Below are 18,261 nucleotides of genomic sequence, written 5' to 3' on the forward strand. Positions count from 1 at the left end.
CATTCTTTTTAATAGCTGAGTAGTACTCCATTGTGTAAATGTACCACATTTTCTGTATCCATTTCTCTGTTGAGGGGCATCTGTGTGTGTGTGTGTGTGTGTGTGTGTGTGTGTGTGTGTGTGTGTGAATGTAGATATCTATGAAGGCCAAAAGAAGGCATTGGATTCTCTGGTTCAGGAGTTACATCTTGTTGTGAGCCACCCCATGTGGGTGCTGGTTCCTCTACAAGAGTGACAAGCTCTCTTAACTACCAAGCCATCTCTCCAGCTCTTGAAGTCTTTTAGCTGTAGAAAATTCCTTTCAGAATTATTTTAATTATTTCTTTTCTATGATCATGGAATGCCTAATATTAGCTGATTAGTTTTCTTAGTTTCATTTTGATCTTTCTCCCTCCCGCCCTGTCTTCCTTTCTCCTCCCTTCCTTCCTACCCCCATCTTTCTTCCTTTTCTTTCTTTTTTATTTTCCTTCATTCCTTTGTCCTTTTCTTTTTGTTTCTTGATGGGGCCTTGATGGGGCCTCATGTATATTTTGTGTATGTCTTAGTGTGTGTGTGTGTGTGTATCTGTGTGTTTATTCTGTTGAACCCAGATGCCCTTGAAAGCCATAGATCCCCCTGAAGCTAGAGTTGCAAGTGGTTGTCAGCCACCAGATGTGGGTGCTGCAACCAGGATTTGGATCCTCTGAAACAGAAGTACTTATTCTTTTAATTGCCTTTATTGAATACGACTTTTTCATGCAATATATTCTTATCATAGTTTCCCTTTCCTCGTCTCCTAGAGCCTCTCTAGCTCCTAACCTACCCAACTCTATGCCTTTTCTCTTTCTTTTTTAGAAAACAAACACAAAAAAGAAAAAGGAAACTAGAATAAGAAAAAAGAAAAAGCATGAGAAACACACACATACACATACACACAGAACATATACCAAAGGGGAAAAAAAGCAAACAAAAAACCCTTAAGAGCACAAAATCTGTAATCATACAAGAAGAAAAACCAATAAAGTAAAAATTTCCCTAACAAAGCAATATGAGACACACAAAAAAAAAAATCTAGAAAAATCACTGAGTTGGTTTTGTATTGGCCATCTACTGCTGGGCCTGAGACCTACACTTAAGTGTGGTTTATACTCAGTGTCTTAGTGGAGTTTCTATTGCTGGGACAAAACACCATGACCACAAATCAAGTTTGAGAGAAAAGGGATTTATTTGGCTTATACTTGTAGATGATAGACCATCATTGGAGCAAGTCTGGGCAGAAGCACAGCCAAGAAGAGGTGCTACTATCTGGCTTGCTCTCCACTGCTTGCTCAGTCTGCAGAACCCAGGATCACCAGCACAGGAATGGCACCATGGGCTGTGCCCTTCCCTAATGATCACTAATTTAGAAAATGCCTTACAATTGGATCTCATGGAAAAATTTTCTCAAGTGATGCTCCTTCCTCTTTGATGACTCTGTGTCAAATTGACACACAAAACCATCCAGTCTACCCAGTGACATTCCATTGGAGAAAATTAATTTTGCCAAGCGGGGATAGCTTCTTGATTATGGATGGGAGCTTATGTCCACTTCCCCATCTCAGTTGCTAGAATGCCATCAAGCTTGGACATGGACAGGCCCTGGCATGCTGCCATGAACTCTCTGAGTTCATGTGGGCATTTGTTCTGTTAGGTTAGAAGGTTATGTTTCCTTGTGTCCTTCATCCCCTCTGACTCTTACAATACTTCCACTTCCTCTTCTGCAGGGCTCCCTGAGCCCTAGGAGAGGGGTTTAAAGATATTCCATTTAGCAGAGTATTTCAAGGTCTCACTCTCTGCACACTGTCCAGTTGTTGGTCTTTATATTCAGTATTTTTAAACTGCTGAGCCCATCTTTCTAGCCCTTCCCATGATTTTAAAAAACTCTTTATTCTTTCTACAAACCTTCCCACATTTTTCCTAGTAAGGTCCAACATTCCATAAACCCCAACCAGTACTGCCCTCTTCTGTGAGGCAATCATCCCTTAGTCACGGGTTCCTTCTTTCCCTTCAGGCTTAGTCCTTCCATGTCCTTGTCTCAGGACTCTCTGCTGCTAATTCCTTAGCTTCTTTCAGAGCCTGCACATTTTCTTAGAGTTTGCCAGTCCTCTCAGCTATTTATTCCATGCATCTCAAGGCTGGGAAAAGAAAGAATTTAAGAGGCACAGAATTCTCCTCTCTTCTGTACAAATGTACAGAAGATGATGACTATAGCTTATATTTCTGCAACAGTTTCTACCACATAAGCCCTATTAAGAGAATGTAAAATAATGTAATCTTAAAATTAGAAGTAACATGGAGGTCATGATGTGTGAATGTCTTTATTTGTGTTTATGGTTTGCATGGAATTTATGTACATATAATGTTCAGTTCCCAAATATTGCATGGTAATTAACGAGGGTATCATTCCCATTTTGCAGATGGAGAAAAGGTTAACTTTCTCAGCAATAATAATCACATCGCTGAAGCGGGGCTGTGACGTTAATCATATGATTAGGATAGGCCACTGCTTCATTTCCCCACTTACCTTCAGAATATGTTACACTGTGGAAATGATTTTTGGAATTCCTAAGTCATGTGTTGTAACCTGTATTTTTAAAAACTTTTATACTGAAATGCATGATTTATTTTTTTTTTGATTTTTAATATTTTTATTACATATTTTCCTCAATTACATTTCCAATGCTATCCCAAAAGTCCCCCATAGCGCCCCCCACTTCCCTACCCACCCATTCCCATTCTTTTGGCCCTGGCATTCCCCTATATTGGGGCATGTAAAGTTGAAATGCATGATTTATAAAGGAGTAAGTTTTTGTTACATAGTTTGAAATTGACAGAAGAAATATTTGAAAATAGTTTAAATCATTAAATTAATTGGGATATGTGTATTCTTTCCTGAAGATAGACATTTCACACAGAAAGTATATATTTTGACATGACTTTTCTCTTTGTAAAACATTTCAGAGCATTTGACTACATCTTGCTATGAAGTAGAAATGCACTTGGCTAATAATTCCTTATTAAGTATGACACTGAGATATGTAACCATGCCATACATACTTGTTTTGTTTTAGTTTTATAATAAAGAACTGAACAAGTTAATTGCTATTTTAAAAACTAGCACTTTTCCCTGGTCTGTTCCTTTTCATACAAATACTGTTTTTATAAGTATCCTCTAACAATACATACATACATAATACATACTCAAGAGTAATACTCAAAATAGCTGATATATGATATGGCCCAGTCATCAGTAAGTCAGAATATATAGTGGGTAGATGTACCACATGTGGTTACACCTGTCCACTGGTATACCTATAGCACTGTCCTCTTGCCTGAGTTCTTACATGTCCATTATCAGAAGTGACCTGAAAAGGGATATATTTTGCAAATTGTAAAAAGGGTCAATTTTGCAAATTGAGAGAATGACATTTAGTATAGGACCTTTGAATGAAAATTCTTGGACTGGTAGGTTAGTGAATTTTTTTTTTGTTTTATTGTTGTTTTGGTTTTTTGTTGTTGTTGTTGTTGTTGTTGTTGTTGTTTTGTGTGTGGAGGTCTCCCTGTTTTCAGAGACAAGGACAGCATGGGACTATGCATTTTTTTTATAGTAACACTGTGTTTCTTTCTTACTGGATTGTTTTCATACAATATATTCTGATCATAGTTTCCCCTGCTCCCAAGAGGGTACCTACTTTTGGTAGGACAAATCCTAGCTTCTTTCAGAGAAAACTCAGGGTACGTGATGAGTGGAGTAAACAGTCCCAATCCCCTGTGAAATCTCCCTGTCCCAGGCTCATTCTGTGGTCCCAGGCCCCTTGCAGGTATGTGCCCTGGAAGAAGTTCAAGCCAGTAGGCAGATTTGTCCCTGTGGAAAAATGAATTGGCCTCTTTTCTGTTTCAGCAGGAACAAACACATAACCTTACTTTCAAAAGATATTCTTGTAATGGCATGCTTTCTTCCCTCTTCCTTTACAGAATGGCCTGCCTTCAGAGAACAATCCATATGTTTTTAATGGTGACTTTGTAGATCGAGGAAACAATTCCATGGAGATCCTAATGATCCTGCTTGTTTGTTTTCTTGTCTACCCCTCTGACCTGCACCTCAACAGAGGGAACCATGAAGACTTTATGATGAACCTGAGGTAACAGGGATTTTAGACTTCCTCTTTTATTCCCACGATGAAATTGCTGCTGCATTGAGTTCACAGTGGACAGGTGTAGGTGAAACTGTCTAGAAGGATAAGATGAATCATAAGGAAAATCTCCAAGTTCTCACCCTTCTTCATTAACCCCAGTCTTTTAGCTAAGTTTCAGCTGCTTTGAAGCTCTCCTCTGACTTCCAGTCCTGTGTTTCCTCCTCCTCTTTATTTTGTTCTTTTTTATCCCGTCATGCCTACCCTTTGCAGTCCAAATTGCATGCTGGGTAGGCATGTTAGGTCAGGTTTGTAGGCATGGTTTGAAGCAGACTTAGACAGGAGTTTCTGTTGCTTCTCTTGGCTTGCTACAAATCTGTCTCAGAAGCTGGCACATTTTACATTGGTATGAGTATTTTCTGCATCCTGGTAATTGCTTCTAGCCTAGTTGTTCATACACATTTTTGAGAACAGCTGTAGCATAGTATTTGAACTATGTGACTCACTAGAGAGTTGAGGGATAATGACTGATTAAATGGTTTAAGAATTCTGTCTGAAAGGCACAGTAGGTAAGAAATGTTCCCTTCTTTTTCTTTTCTTTTTATGGAAAAAGAGAATTCAGTTTGTTCTAGAAAATAGAGGTTATGTAATGTCTCATGCGTTGGGTCCTAAGCTTTTGGGTGCTGTGATAAAAGCTTAGCAGATCACTTTTGTCTTCTGAGCAGTCTTAACACCTGACTCAAGTACAGAGTTTCAGTTCTAATTCTCCAGGTGTAAAAGCAAAATGCAAAACAAAACAAAACAAAAAACAAAACCTATGAAGAACAAGAATCTACAAGTATTATTAGAAACCTATTCCTGAGTGCTCTAAGAGGAAGGTTGAGCAAGTGATGGAGAGCAAGCCAGTAAACAGTGATTTTCCATATCCTGCATCCAGGTTTCGAGTTCCCATCATAATGCACCGTGATTGGGGCATGGAAGCTGAAAAACAAACCTCTCCAAGTTGCCTTTGGTCATGGTGTTTTAGCACAGCAAGAGAGAGCCAACCAAGACAGTGCTTGGTAGGGTTGGAGATTTAAAAGTGGTTGAGTGTTGTGAAGGAATATGGGCATGTATCTAAGGATAAGAATATCATTGAAGGAAGAGGGGCAAGTGTGGATACAAGGAGGTCAATTAGGAAAGAGCTCAAGAAATGGTAGCTAGCTTCCCATTTAGACTAGCATGATGGGCAATAGAGAAGGCGAAAATAAATTTAAGAAGACTTTGGGTGATAACAGTTTAGGGCTTAGTAACTTGATAAGGAGGCCTTGAAAGAGGGATTAGGGGTGGGGCAGGCTTGAGTTTAAAGGCATAACAGCATCATTCTGAAAGGGAATGGATGTAGTCTGGGGTAGGTCTATTTGATGTATTATTGAGGTATCAGACCAGAGATAGATATGAAGTGTAACCTGAAGTGTCACCCTATAGTATTGACACTAGACAGTAATTGAACCCCTGGCTGATTAGGGGTGAGAGTACTAAGGAAGAACGTGAAGTCAAAGGATGGCCTAGGGCAGAACCTGGAAGAATTCTAATAATGATGCTTATATGGAAGAAGAAAATTTGTGAGGTTATAGAATACTGTGAAAGTTTACTGTCACAAAATAGATGGGAGGAGGTTTTCTAAAAGTATGCTTCAGCCAATTAGATTTAGTGTTTCAGAGAAGTCCAGAAAGGTAAGGATACTGTTTTCTATTGTTGTGAAGAGACAGCAAGACCAAGACAACTTACAAAGGAAGACATTTAATTAGGAGCTTGTTTACAGTTTCAGACAGTGAGTCCATGACCATCATGTTGGGAAGTATGGTGACAAGTCAGCCGCTGTGGTTCTGGAACTTTTAGCTTATCCACAAGTGGCAGGCAGGCAGGCAGGCAGGCAGGCAGGCAGACAGACAGACAGGCAGGCAGGCAGGCAGGGAGGGAGGGAGGGAGGGAGGGAAGGAGGGAGACAGACAGACAGACAGAGACAGGAGGACAGACACAGAGAGAGACAGAGACACACAGAAAGAAATAGAGACAGAGACAGACAGAAACAGAGACACACAGAGAGAAAGAGGCAGAGAGAGACAGAGACAGAGAGTTAGACAGAGGCAGAGACAGACAGAATGGCTTTGGCTTTTGAAGCCTCAGAACCAATCCCCACTGGCATACCTTCTCCAACCAGGCTACAGTTCCTAATCCTTCCTAAACAGTGTATGAGCTGAGAAGCAAACATTCAAATATATGAGTCTATGGAGTCCATTCTTATTCAGACCACCATAGATGGCAAGCTGTATATTAGCCTAACACTGTGACACCTTTGGTGAGTATAATGTCATACTGGAAAAACGTGACATGATGTGGTTTGGGTGGCAATAGGGGAGTGTGCCTTGTTCCTACCTTACCTGTTGGAGACAAAGAGTACATGTGGTGGTGCATGCCTTTAATCCCAGCACTCAGGAGGCAGGGGCAAGCAGACTCAAGGACTGCCTGCTTGACATATCGAGTGCCAGTCCAGGCAGGCCTACATGAAAAGGGTATTCAATATTATCCTAAAACAAGAAAACGTAATTGAAAAATCTCCCTTAGGTTTTTGTTATCCAGGCATTAAAAGTCCTGATACTTCCCGTTAAGCTCTTTAATAGTGTTCATTGAATCACATTCCATGTCAGAGAAGGCATGAAGGCCCAGCTTATCTTACATGCTTTGCTTTCTCTTTTTCCACTCTTTCCCTTTGTCCTGCTCATTCTTTTTGAGTGATTGGATGTCTAAGCAATGCTATCTACATGAAGAGTCTTCTCCATACAGCTTCTAACTGCTATGACATATGTCTCAAAATACTTGTAGCCTTTTCATAGCCCCTAGTGCGCATTTCTTAGGTTGCATTACAGTTTCACAAGTATCTATTTTCTTTTTTCTTTCTTTTTTTTTTTTTTGTTTTTTGTTTTGTTTGTTTGTTTGTTTTGGTTTGGTTTGGTTTTTGGTTTTTCAAGACAGGGTTTCTTTGTATATCCCTGGCTGTCCTGGAATTCACTCTGTAGACCAGCTGGCCTTGAACTCGGAAATCTGCCTGCCTCTGCCTCCCAAGTGCTGGGATTAAAGGTGTGTGCCACCACTGCCCAGCCAAGTCAGCCAAGTATCTATTTTCTTGCCCTACCTATGCTCTAGGCTTCTTGAGAGTCGAGATGGTGCCGTTACTTTTGTTCTTTCTCCCAATGCTCTGGAAAGACTGCTAAGTATTTCAACTGAAGTTTATGCTTTCTTGAGTTCCTACTATTTGGTAGTAGTGAGACATCAGTGGTTTTCCTTTTTGCAATAATTAATGGTTTAAAATCTACTTCTCAGGTATGGCTTCACAAAAGAAATTTTACAAAAATACAAGGTAAGACTCATGGTAGTTTTGCTATGAAAAATAGAGCCAATGAAGACAGATTGTTGCTTTAGGAAGGGTGATGGGCTAGCTAGCTAGAATTTGTGCCAATAAAATAATAAGCACAGCAGGAACCCCCACCATAACAGAATCTTAGATCTTCCTTTTCACTATGGCTGTTAGATCAGTTTCAGCATAGATATGAACATATTGCATTGCTTTAAAGGTACATACCCAGGGTTTTGTACACAGGTATAGTGCAACAGACAGACAGAGAAATATCCAGTATGAAAGGGGAAGTTTTATTCAACTACCTACATGCAGGAGACATCGTTTGTCACATTAGGAACAGCATACAGGGAATTATCAGAGTCAGACAGAGAGAGGCAGATGGAGCCAAAAGAAAATACTGACAAGAACACTCAATAGGTTTTCACAGGAAAGAAAGTTCAAAACCCCTTAGTGAATTGAAAGATGAGTAGTTGATTTTGTTGGTCTTCCTATGGGGTTGCAAACCCCTTCAGCTCCTTCAGTCCTTCCCCTGACTCCTCCATTGGGACCCCCTTGCTCAGTTCAATGGTTGGCTGCGAACATCCACCTCTGTATATGTAAATAAAGAAAATATCCAATAACAGAAAAAAAAAGAAAGTTTAGTAGTTAGAACAATGGCAGCCAGCCATGCAGCATAAGGGTTATCACTAATTGTCTTTTGTCTAGCTCTGGGTTGATTAGCACAACAGGATTGTGGCCCTGAGTTAGAGGTCAAGAAAAGAAATCCTTGGGGGGTTGGGGGATAGGCTAGAGAGATGGTTCAGTGGTTAGGGCACTCACTGCTCTTCCAGAGGACCTGGGTTCAAATCCCAACACACACACATGGTGGCTCCCAACTGTCTGTAACTCCAAGCTATGGCAATCTCACATAGACCTACATGAATACAAAGCATCAGTGCACACAAAAATAAAGTTAAATACATTTAACTTTTAAAAAGAAAATTCCTTGGAAGTGTGGAATCTAAAATAGTTGGTTTGCATATGAAAGCAGTCATTTAAGATCACTAGAAATTAGCCATGATAGGGATAGTCTCCCCCATGAATGAGGCCCCAGGATAGCAAAGAATCAAAAATACAGAATTAAAAAAAAAAACCAACAAAACAGGCTAAATACTTGCTAGTGGGTTGATGGCTTTCTTCAGTTGGCATGAAAACTTTCTTTTTATCTCTATATCGAGACTATTTACTTAACTGGACAAACCAGAAAATTAAAACTTACTAAAGCTCTTACTTACAGCTACATGGGAGAAAAATCTTACAAGTCTTGGAAGAAGTCTATACCTGGCTCCCAATCGGTACAATTATTGACAACGAAATCCTGGTCATACATGGTGGGATATCAGAATCCACAGACTTGAATACACTCCACCAGTTACAAAGAAATAAAGTAAGAAGTAATATGTGCCCTAGTCTTGTCTCAGAGATTTATAATGGAATATGCTTCTTTTCTTGTCATTTTAAAGAGATGTGTGCTTTGGAGGTTGTTGTAGCTGAGAGGGTTAGTAAATGTCTCGAGAAAAGCTATGACTGATGATGGCAACTAGGTGGTTTTTCTATATACAGTACATTTTTAAAAAGAAGAAGAAGAAGCCATGTTGCAAATGGAAAAATGGGGATGAGATACTTTCTAAAAGTGAGGTTTTTAGAAGAAAGGTTTAAATGAATTAATTCACTTGCATTGTAGTATAAGAAACACCATATAGCACTGTTGTCTTTTGTAAAGCTGCTTACCACTGGATGCATCCCTACTGTGCTACTGTTACTGCTATGACCACCACCCAGTCACAGAACTTCCTTCCTTGAAACCATGCCCACAAAACAGTAACTCCTCCCACTTCTACTTCTCATGACAAACATTCTACATAGGAACTCTAGCTAACTCATATAAGTAGAATCACATAGAAATGTGTTTCTAAATTGTTAAATATCTCTACTTCAACTGAGCAGAGTAACTATCTTCAGGTTACTTTAACTCTAAACAACTATATTAAATACAAGGCAGTCAGGACAAGAACCTGTATAGACCTTCTCAGGGAACTGGCTCTATTCCACACCTACTAAAGGGTTCTTTGAATGTACACAACTAGAGCCATCTTCCTCCTTTACCAGAGCTAAACTAAAGTCCCAAGTCTAGAAGTAAATGGGGTTCCCGATGAGCATGAGGTCCAGTAGCAGCTATAGGACAGAAGATGGTGTATGGTCCAGGTGGGATGCTTGAACTACTGTCTTTAAAGACCAGTAGTCAATATCCAATCCACCTGGGAAGCTAGTATTTGATCTAAGAGAGACAGAAATGTGATCTCAGTTGCACTTGAGTTTTGGGAGCCTCTATACATGAGAATGGCAATATCATCTTCTCATTAACCTTTCACTTTTACCTTACTAGGCTCCATCAGGTTCCCTTTCTGCACTCCCAAGCCCTTTATACATATCTTTCATAAGTTACCAAATTTAGGTAAAGAATTCTGATGCTATTTTCATACGACATTCTTGTGCTTCTCCAATCCCTGGCAAAACCCCAATACCTGGGATGGAATAAGCAATTTTTACTTGTTCAGTACTTCTTTGGAAATTTAAAACCAAAGCATGGCAAAATAAAAGTGGATAGGAACTTTCTTAGATCCCTCTCCCTAGTCTATGGTGATACCCAGAGAGGGGCAGTATCTACAGTGAGCAGGGCCCCAAGATGTCAAAGTGTCAAAAATACAAAATAAAAAGCTCTAGGTGAAACTCACCTGATGGTAACCACCATTCTAGATTCCTTAAAGGCATTTTGTAAGGTAAGCCGAGTAGAGGTCAATACTGAGAATAAAGATTCTGTAAGACAGAGGCTCTGGTTTGATAGTCTTCAAATTCCCAATCAGGAGTATAGAGAAGGATGGTTAATAGGACTCCCAAGAAAAAGTGGTGGTGTGGTGCCTTATCAGGGTGTAGGGAAAGTATCCCAATGGTAAATAGCCTTGAAATCTGCAGAGCTACATGTTCCTAAGGGACCATGGGGCCATGCCTAATGAGCTAATCAGAAATGAATTATGTGGACTTAAGCCTAGAAGATCCTCCCAGAATATTCTGCTCTGCCTAAGACCTAAGATCATTTGCTTGCAGAAGACTAAGTTAGGCTATGCACTAGTGATTAATAGCTGAGATTTGAGTTTTTAATCAACTTTATGCAGATACTTTAGAATAAGATTTAGTTTTAATTTTGAAAAATAAAAACATAATTTCATATCATAGTTTATTGGACAAACTAAGAACCTGCCATAGAAAGTTATCCATTACTGAACTCTGGTGACCAGTATAATAGAAGCATTATTTTTGAAGTTTTTTTTGTTTTTTTGTTTTTGTTTGTTTTTGTTTTGTGGGTCAGTGAAATGGCTCCATGGGTAAAGGCTCTTGTTCCCAAACCTGATAACCTGAGCCCAATCCGAGGAAACTATATGGTGGAAGAAGAGAATATGTCCTCTGACTTCCACATATGTGCTGTGGAGTGTGGTGTGCATGTGACACAAATACACACATACACGTAAAAACATTTTAATTGCTTTCTGTAAAGATATAAGGCTTAAAGGAGACAAGACCAAAATCCCAATCTCAGATTATATAAAGTGGGTTTATCATGTTATATTTTTTAAAAGGTTTCTTTTTCAAAGAAATGGGTTTGCTACTAGGATTAGACAACATGATGAACTGCTAACAGGTCTAGCTAAGAACTACACTGAACTAAGTTTGAAGGGCTTCTAAGCTTTCAAGTTGTTTCCCCTGTGAGAGATTTCATAGACACGATGTGTTTTTTTTTTCTCTCATTTATCTTGGAAAACACAACAAAATCAAATGCATACCCCCTCTGACTCCCCAAAGCCCCGGGTATAGAAAACGGCTCAGAAGGGGATGAGTTTCTCCTCTCTTTAGCATCTTCTATCTCCTTTGACAATGCCTTACAACATGTCTAGCACCTTACCCACATGCCTCTGAGGTCCCTCACAATTGCTGATATGAAGCTTTTACTGTAAGGTTGTAAGTATCTTTAGTTGCAAACTGCACAAAAATATTGGAATGGGCCCATCTTACAGACACACTAGTAAATTAGCAATGCTCATGAGGTGGGAGACTATTCGCAGGCTTTTTCAGAGTTGAGGCACATTATGGACAGATTCCTAACTGGAACTGACATGCGTTCATGCAATATTTAACTAAAGCATTGTATTTTTTTGCAGATGAAATCTGTGTTGATGCCGCCAGTGTTGATAAATCAAGAGACTGGCGTAAAGAAAAATAAATCAGGTTCAAATTATGTTGAACCAGACAAGACTCCTTCTGAAGACTTGACAAAGCAGGAATGGGAACAAGTAGGTAACCAAAACATTCACCAGAGAGGTGACATCATTTCGTCGACAGTAATGATGTTATCCCTATAAAATATATGTTAAACGTGACTTCACCTTTGTAATTGTAATATATTGTCTTCTCTAAATCTATCTCTATAGTTTGTACATAATCAAATATATAATTTCTAGACTGTAAAAAGAAATCTAGAATTCAAGTTATGGATTCTGAGACACTCGTTTCTTAAAGCTGTTTTCCCTTGTGATATCTAAGACTCAAATAAGTAAAGTGACTTACCCAAGGGAACATAGGTAACTACTTAACAAAGTAGCCCTTTGGCTGGTAGTTATTCTGCTTCTATGAAGTTCCAGCAAGAGGTATTTTTAAATGATTTAAGGAAAAAAATTAAGATTATAATATAATAAGATCATTTTCTCTTTCCTTTTCCTCCCTCAAACTCCTCCCATGGACCCTTTGTTCTCATCTAAATTCATGGCCTCTTTTCCTTTAATTTAGTATTTCTCAAACTTCCTACTGCTGCGACCCTTTAATACAGTTCCTTATGTTGTGGTGACCCCCAACTATAAAATTTTTTTTTGTTACTTCATAACTGTAATTTTGCTACTGATGTGAATTATAATGTAAATATATGTTTTCTGATGGTCTTAAACAACCTCTTTAAAAGGGTCATTTGACCCCCCCAAAGGGGTTGTGCCCCATAGGTTGAGAATCTTTGTTATTATATCTATATTCTATCTATCTATCTATCTATCTATCTATCTATCTATCTATCTATCTATCTATCTATCTATCTATCTATCACCTACCTAAATATTGTATAGATCTTGCTCAGTCTATATAATGTTACTTGTGTTTTTTTATAGTGCTAGAGATTAAGTACAAGCTTTGTGTAGGCCAGGCAAACACTCTAACATTATCTTTAGTCTTGTGAAATAGGGACTTGCTTCATAGACCAGGTTAGCATGGAATTTGTAATCCTTCTGTCTCTGCCTCCCTAGAGCAGGTGTGTCCTTGCTCACCTCATATGTACATTTAATTTATGTCTATTTTGACTATTGTATATGGTAAAAAGGAAGGAAGAAAAAGGTGCTATGAGAGTTTACTTCTCTATACTTTATCATGAATTGTTCTTTCATTGTTATATATATGTATGTGTGTGTATGTATATATATACATATATATGTATAATATTTTCTTATATATTACTACATAGGGTTATATACATAAAATAATGTATGCTGTTCTCCAAGGGTAAGTTAGGACGCTTTCCAGAGGACATTTTGCCTATAAATTACTGTGCTCCATGTAGGAATTGAAAGCTTAATCCTTTCCTAATGAAATATAATCCCTTATGTTCCATGTTTCCTCTTTTATTATGCTACAATTCGAGTCACACACCCCAAATGTGAATTCATTGTATACAAGCCAGATAGAACTCAGTTTAAATAAAAGTGTCATTTTTGCCATCAACATCAGAACTTAAAGGTGCTGCATTAAATTTATATGTAGGGTATAACATTGGAATTCAGTGAGAAGAAAGGATGCTCTTGAGGTGATTATTCTTAGGGAGATTTTAATTCTCCCCTCAACTAGTTGACAAAAACTATCTGGTCTGAGCCTGCTCTTGAGTATCTTTAGTGTAGAACAGGTACTGACCATTCCAGAATGGTTCTTCTACTTCTGGTCCTCATTCTGCCATTCTGTCTTTTCTCTCATTTATCTCCAGGTGTCCCTTTATATCAAGTTGTAAATGGGTGCCCAGTCTTTAGTGGAGCAGCCATATCTGATCCTCTCCTTAAGACCTGATTGGGACCTCCTAGAATAACTAAAGATTTTCAATTGAAGGGCCTTGAAAAGATGGCTCAGTCCGTAAAGTGCTTGGTGTGCAAACATGAGGTCCCTGAGTTTGGATCCACAGCACCTGAAATAAAAGTTGTGTGTGGCAGCACATACCTGTAATCCCAGCACTGGGGAGGAATAGACAGCTGGATCTCTGGGACTTACTGGCTAGTCCATCCAACTAAATTGTTGAGCTATGGGATCAATGAGAGAGAGTAGTTGAGGAAAACATCCAGTGTAGACCTCTGGCTTCTACATTTCTACATCTCTACATACAAAATATCAATTACGTGTTTCTTCTCCAAAGAATCCTATAGATGTGGACAGGTTGGAGATGTAGTTAGAAGAAGCACATTTGCCTAGCCTACACGAGGCTCTGATTCAATTCTTTGCACACATAGCAACAGCAGAAATAACTATGGAAAACAGTTAACAGACTTTTAGAATCATTGTCTATTGGAACCATGAATTCTTTGCAGGATAGTTGACCCAAACACCTGATTGAGGGATTTTCAAAGTAGGACCCAGGCAGCTTTCTCAAGGTTGTCACTGTCTTCAGTGATAAAGACATGACTTTTTCCACTCTTTTTTAAGCCCTTGTAGTAGTAATTCAAACATTCAATGTAGATCAGTGACCACAGCCTCTGATTTTCTGTGAAAATATTCTTTAAATTTGGGTCTTCAGCCCTGGGTGTTGTGTGACCTGCACTTGCTTCTTCCAGCCACCAAAGGAAATATTACACTGAATTAAAATCACTGTGGGTTTAGAACATGTGGAAGCCAGTCAGTGAGTAAATGTACTGCTGAATTGGAGAGCATCCTTATAGAGGCAAAAAAATAAAAAAAACCAACCAAACAAACAAACAAACAACAAAAAAAAAACCGGTTTTATAGAATGTTCTTGAAAAACCATGAACCACTGTGCCCAGTTAAATTCAGGAGAGAAAGTAGTTCCTTGAAATGAACGTACATTAGGCATTCTTAACATGTTCGATGGGGCACCAACCTGGGCCAATGAGAGGGAGATCTATCTAATCTCCTTGAATATATTAAGTGCACTTAATATCTTTGTTGGAAGGAACTGTTTTCTCTTCTGAATTTAGGTGGGCAGGGTGGTTCGTATCTGTAATTCTAGGTACCTTTAATATTTCTGTCAAGTAAATTGGAGTATAAAAATGATAGACTGTTACTTATAAGTAGAAACCTAATTTATTTTATTGTTCCAAGATAGTTGACATTCTGTGGAGTGACCCCAGAGGCAAAAAAGGCTGTTATCCAAACACAAGCCGAGGAGGGGGCTGCTATTTTGGACCAGATGTTACCTCTAAGGTTCTTAGTAAAAACCAGTTGAAGATGCTCATTAGGTCTCATGAGTGTAAACCCGACGGGTATGAAGTCTCTCATGATGGAAAGGTGAGCTAATGTCATGGATGAAATTCTTGCAGACATCCTTGCCACAGCCTGATCTTTGCTGCCCAGTGTTGTCCTACCTAAAATCCCATGAGATGTCTCCTTACTATCAAACAGAAAATGGACTAATGGTGCTTCCCATTGCCATAACCAAGTGAGAAGAAGCAACTTAAGGAAATAAGGATATATTTTGATGCACAGTTTGAGAGTTTGCATCATGATGGAGAAGGCATGGTAGTTGGCCGCTTGATCACATCTTAGATGACCAGGAAGGAGGGAGAGATGCTGATGCTTGGCTGACATTCTCCCTTTTCCTTTTTGGTTCTATCCAGGACCCCAACCTAAGAGATTGTGCCATCCACATTCAGGGAAGGTCTTCCCTCCCTCAGTTAATCCTGTCTGGAGATGTCCTCACAGACTTACCAAGAACTATGCTCTGCTCAGTAATCCAATCAAATTGACTATTAAAATTCACCATCCCAGGGTACTTCTTTCTAACTTAATACCCAAATGCATTACTTTTAAACTATGACAATGACACTGAGCACACACACACACACACAGATACATACACATGCGTGCACACATGCACATATGTGTGCACAGTTCATCTTTTACTGCCGCAGACCCTCTGGGTCCCTGTGTCTGAGTGGAACGGGGTCTCTCGACGCGGGTGGGCAAAGCGTGGATGAATGACAGACAGACACACACAGGAGAGTTCGTGTGGAATCTGAGTGTAATTTTACAACTCGAGCATCAGACTTTTTATACAGAAGACAATAAAGAAGTTGGGTGACATAGCCACAAGGTACAAATGAGGTAACCGGATGCTTAATGATTCTTACACAGAACAGAGGAATGAAAACGCAAAGATCGGAAGGAACTGGGCAATAAAATAACTGAGACAAAGTCAGCCCTATCTAAGTTCAGCTATAGTCTTAGAAGCCAGGTGTGAGAACTTTTCACTCCTAGGGCAAGGGCTTTCACACCCAAGTCATGGTTCTAACTAGGGAGTTCCGTTCTAGCTAACCATCTCATGAATAATGCAATACTCTAAAACCACAGCCCGATTTGCTTCCTAAACCATTGTGAATTCCTGTAAATAGGTGTAACTCAGCTATAATTCTAAACATCTATTCTGGTTTCCCCTACGGTCAGAAACTTCTTTCTTCCTAGGTGATGGTAGATTTCTGTGAAGGGCAGTGACCTAACTTTTACTCAAAGAGATACTGAATTCCAAGCCCAAGGTCTTGCTAAGGACGAACTAGGACTGTTGGAACACTGGCGGACGGCTTTAGCTATGTCAGAATTCAATCTTAAAAGGCACTTATGATAGGAAAATATTGAAAGAGAGCACGTGGATCCATACACTAGACTAACGCGGGAATGGAACGCGGGAATGAAAAATTACTGTATGGGTAGGGAACGCTAGACTCCAGGAGGAGAGCCTCCTTGAAACTCTTTTGCCTCATGAGTGACTTTTAAGCCTCTTGGCTTGTCCAGTTGACTCGACTGGAGAGCATAGCATTTTACTAATTGTAAGCCAAGTCTCACATTACACAGTTGCAATTCCCACAAAAGGGCAAACTGAACTTTTCCTTACAAAGAATCCAGTTTGCTCTCTGTCTTCTGCAATTCCCTGTAAAAGACAGAATACACACAGCACACTTCCTTTCAACTCCCTGAGGAGGTGATCACTAGCAAGTTGCTTCCTGTGGTTAGTTTACTGATATTAAAATGGAATGTCTTGTTCTCCTCCAGTCATGCCAACAAGGCTGGAAAAGGTAAAGACTAGGAAACTGGTTCTTCTCTTCAGTTGCCCTGGGATGGTTCTTTTCTTTTTTTCTTTATAGTGAATAAAAATAAATAACAATGAATATAGGATCCTGTGGCATTTCCTTCTGTGCTGACACTTTAATGTTCTTAAGTCTATTCATTCATTTTTGGCCCATACTAATATAAATAAGGCACATATTATTTAGAATCTATTTGTAATTAGAAAATAGCAGTGGTTCATCAGAAGTGACGGACTCAAGTCAGGTTCCCTGTCACCAGCAAGTACTGTCTTTTCATATCCTGCCTACCATGCTTCCATAGTCCCATGCCATTAATTCTATGTTCTTAAAACATTTTTTAGGCAGCTTGGAACCCTCTAAATCTGTCATCTTTGTGGGAATGAAAAAAGAATGAGCTTCTAACTAAATTTTATTTTGACCCCTCAGATATCACAAGATAAGAAACTAGGGGATTTATCCTCAATGAAAAATTAGAATTTAGAAACTAAACATTAAAGAGAATTCTAAGATTTAGCACTAAAATAGTATGTAGGTGTTCAGGACCATACCCTGGGAATGTTGGGTGAATAGCAAGGAGTTAGTACTGGAGACACTGACTGAAGACTTTTACTTTCTCTCAAGGGAATCATATGAAATCATGTTAGACCTGGATAATTTGTCTTTTATTGAATGATCATTTGAGAGCTAACTTAATGAACTTGATCCTCTTTTTTTTTTTTTTTTTTTTTTTTTTTTTTAAATCAGGTCATTACTGTATTTTCTGCTTCTAATTATTATGAAGAAGGCAGCAACCGAGGAGCTTACATCAGACTAAGTTATGGTACAATGCCACAATTTTTCCAGTACCAAGTAACTAGTACATCATGCCTGAACCCTCTTCACCAAAGGTATATAGAGCTTCAATAATACTACTGACTGTCCGAGGGACTAAGAGCAATTCTGCCAGTGAAGGTTCTAGCCATCATTATCGAGTTGTCTGTTTCTTTAATTCTTTTAGTTTGTGCTGCATGCAGTTCCAGGTTCTGTTGTTAGGCTCACATATGTTTATAGTTGTTCTGTGTCCTACCATTATGAAACCTCCTCCCCTTTATTCGAGTTCCAGTTTTCATCTGTCTATTTTGTCGCCTATTAGCATGACATGCTAGCTTATGTGGTTGCTGGCTTTGTGTTTTGGTTTGTGCTTTTTGTACCTTCATTTCAAACTCGTACCTTTGAAACTTAAACTAGGTCTTCTGTGAGGTAACATATAGTGCGATCTTGTTTCTTTTTGAAGTTATCTAGT

The 18,261-nt window shown here is 39.1% G+C and overlaps 1 protein-coding gene across 1 annotated transcript in view; it reads left to right on the forward strand.

Annotated features, from left to right (window-relative positions):
- Positions 1–18,261, forward strand: part of Ppef1 (protein phosphatase with EF-hand domain 1) — a 130,794-nt gene that overhangs the window by 104,985 nt on the left and 7,548 nt on the right. Inside the window, exons 10-15 of the mRNA XM_021153415.2 lie at positions 3,994–4,160; positions 7,515–7,551; positions 8,828–8,977; positions 11,805–11,936; positions 15,001–15,186; positions 17,724–17,866. Of these exons, the coding sequence (XP_021009074.1) occupies positions 3,994–4,160; positions 7,515–7,551; positions 8,828–8,977; positions 11,805–11,936; positions 15,001–15,186; positions 17,724–17,866 (815 nt within the window). The remainder of the gene's footprint in view (positions 1–3,993; positions 4,161–7,514; positions 7,552–8,827; positions 8,978–11,804; positions 11,937–15,000; positions 15,187–17,723; positions 17,867–18,261) is intronic.

Source organism: Mus caroli, unplaced genomic scaffold, assembly GCF_978045245.1.
Source record: "Mus caroli unplaced genomic scaffold, Mus_caroli_1 scaffold_5, whole genome shotgun sequence".
NCBI classification, from domain to species: Eukaryota; Metazoa; Chordata; class Mammalia; order Rodentia; family Muridae; genus Mus; species Mus caroli.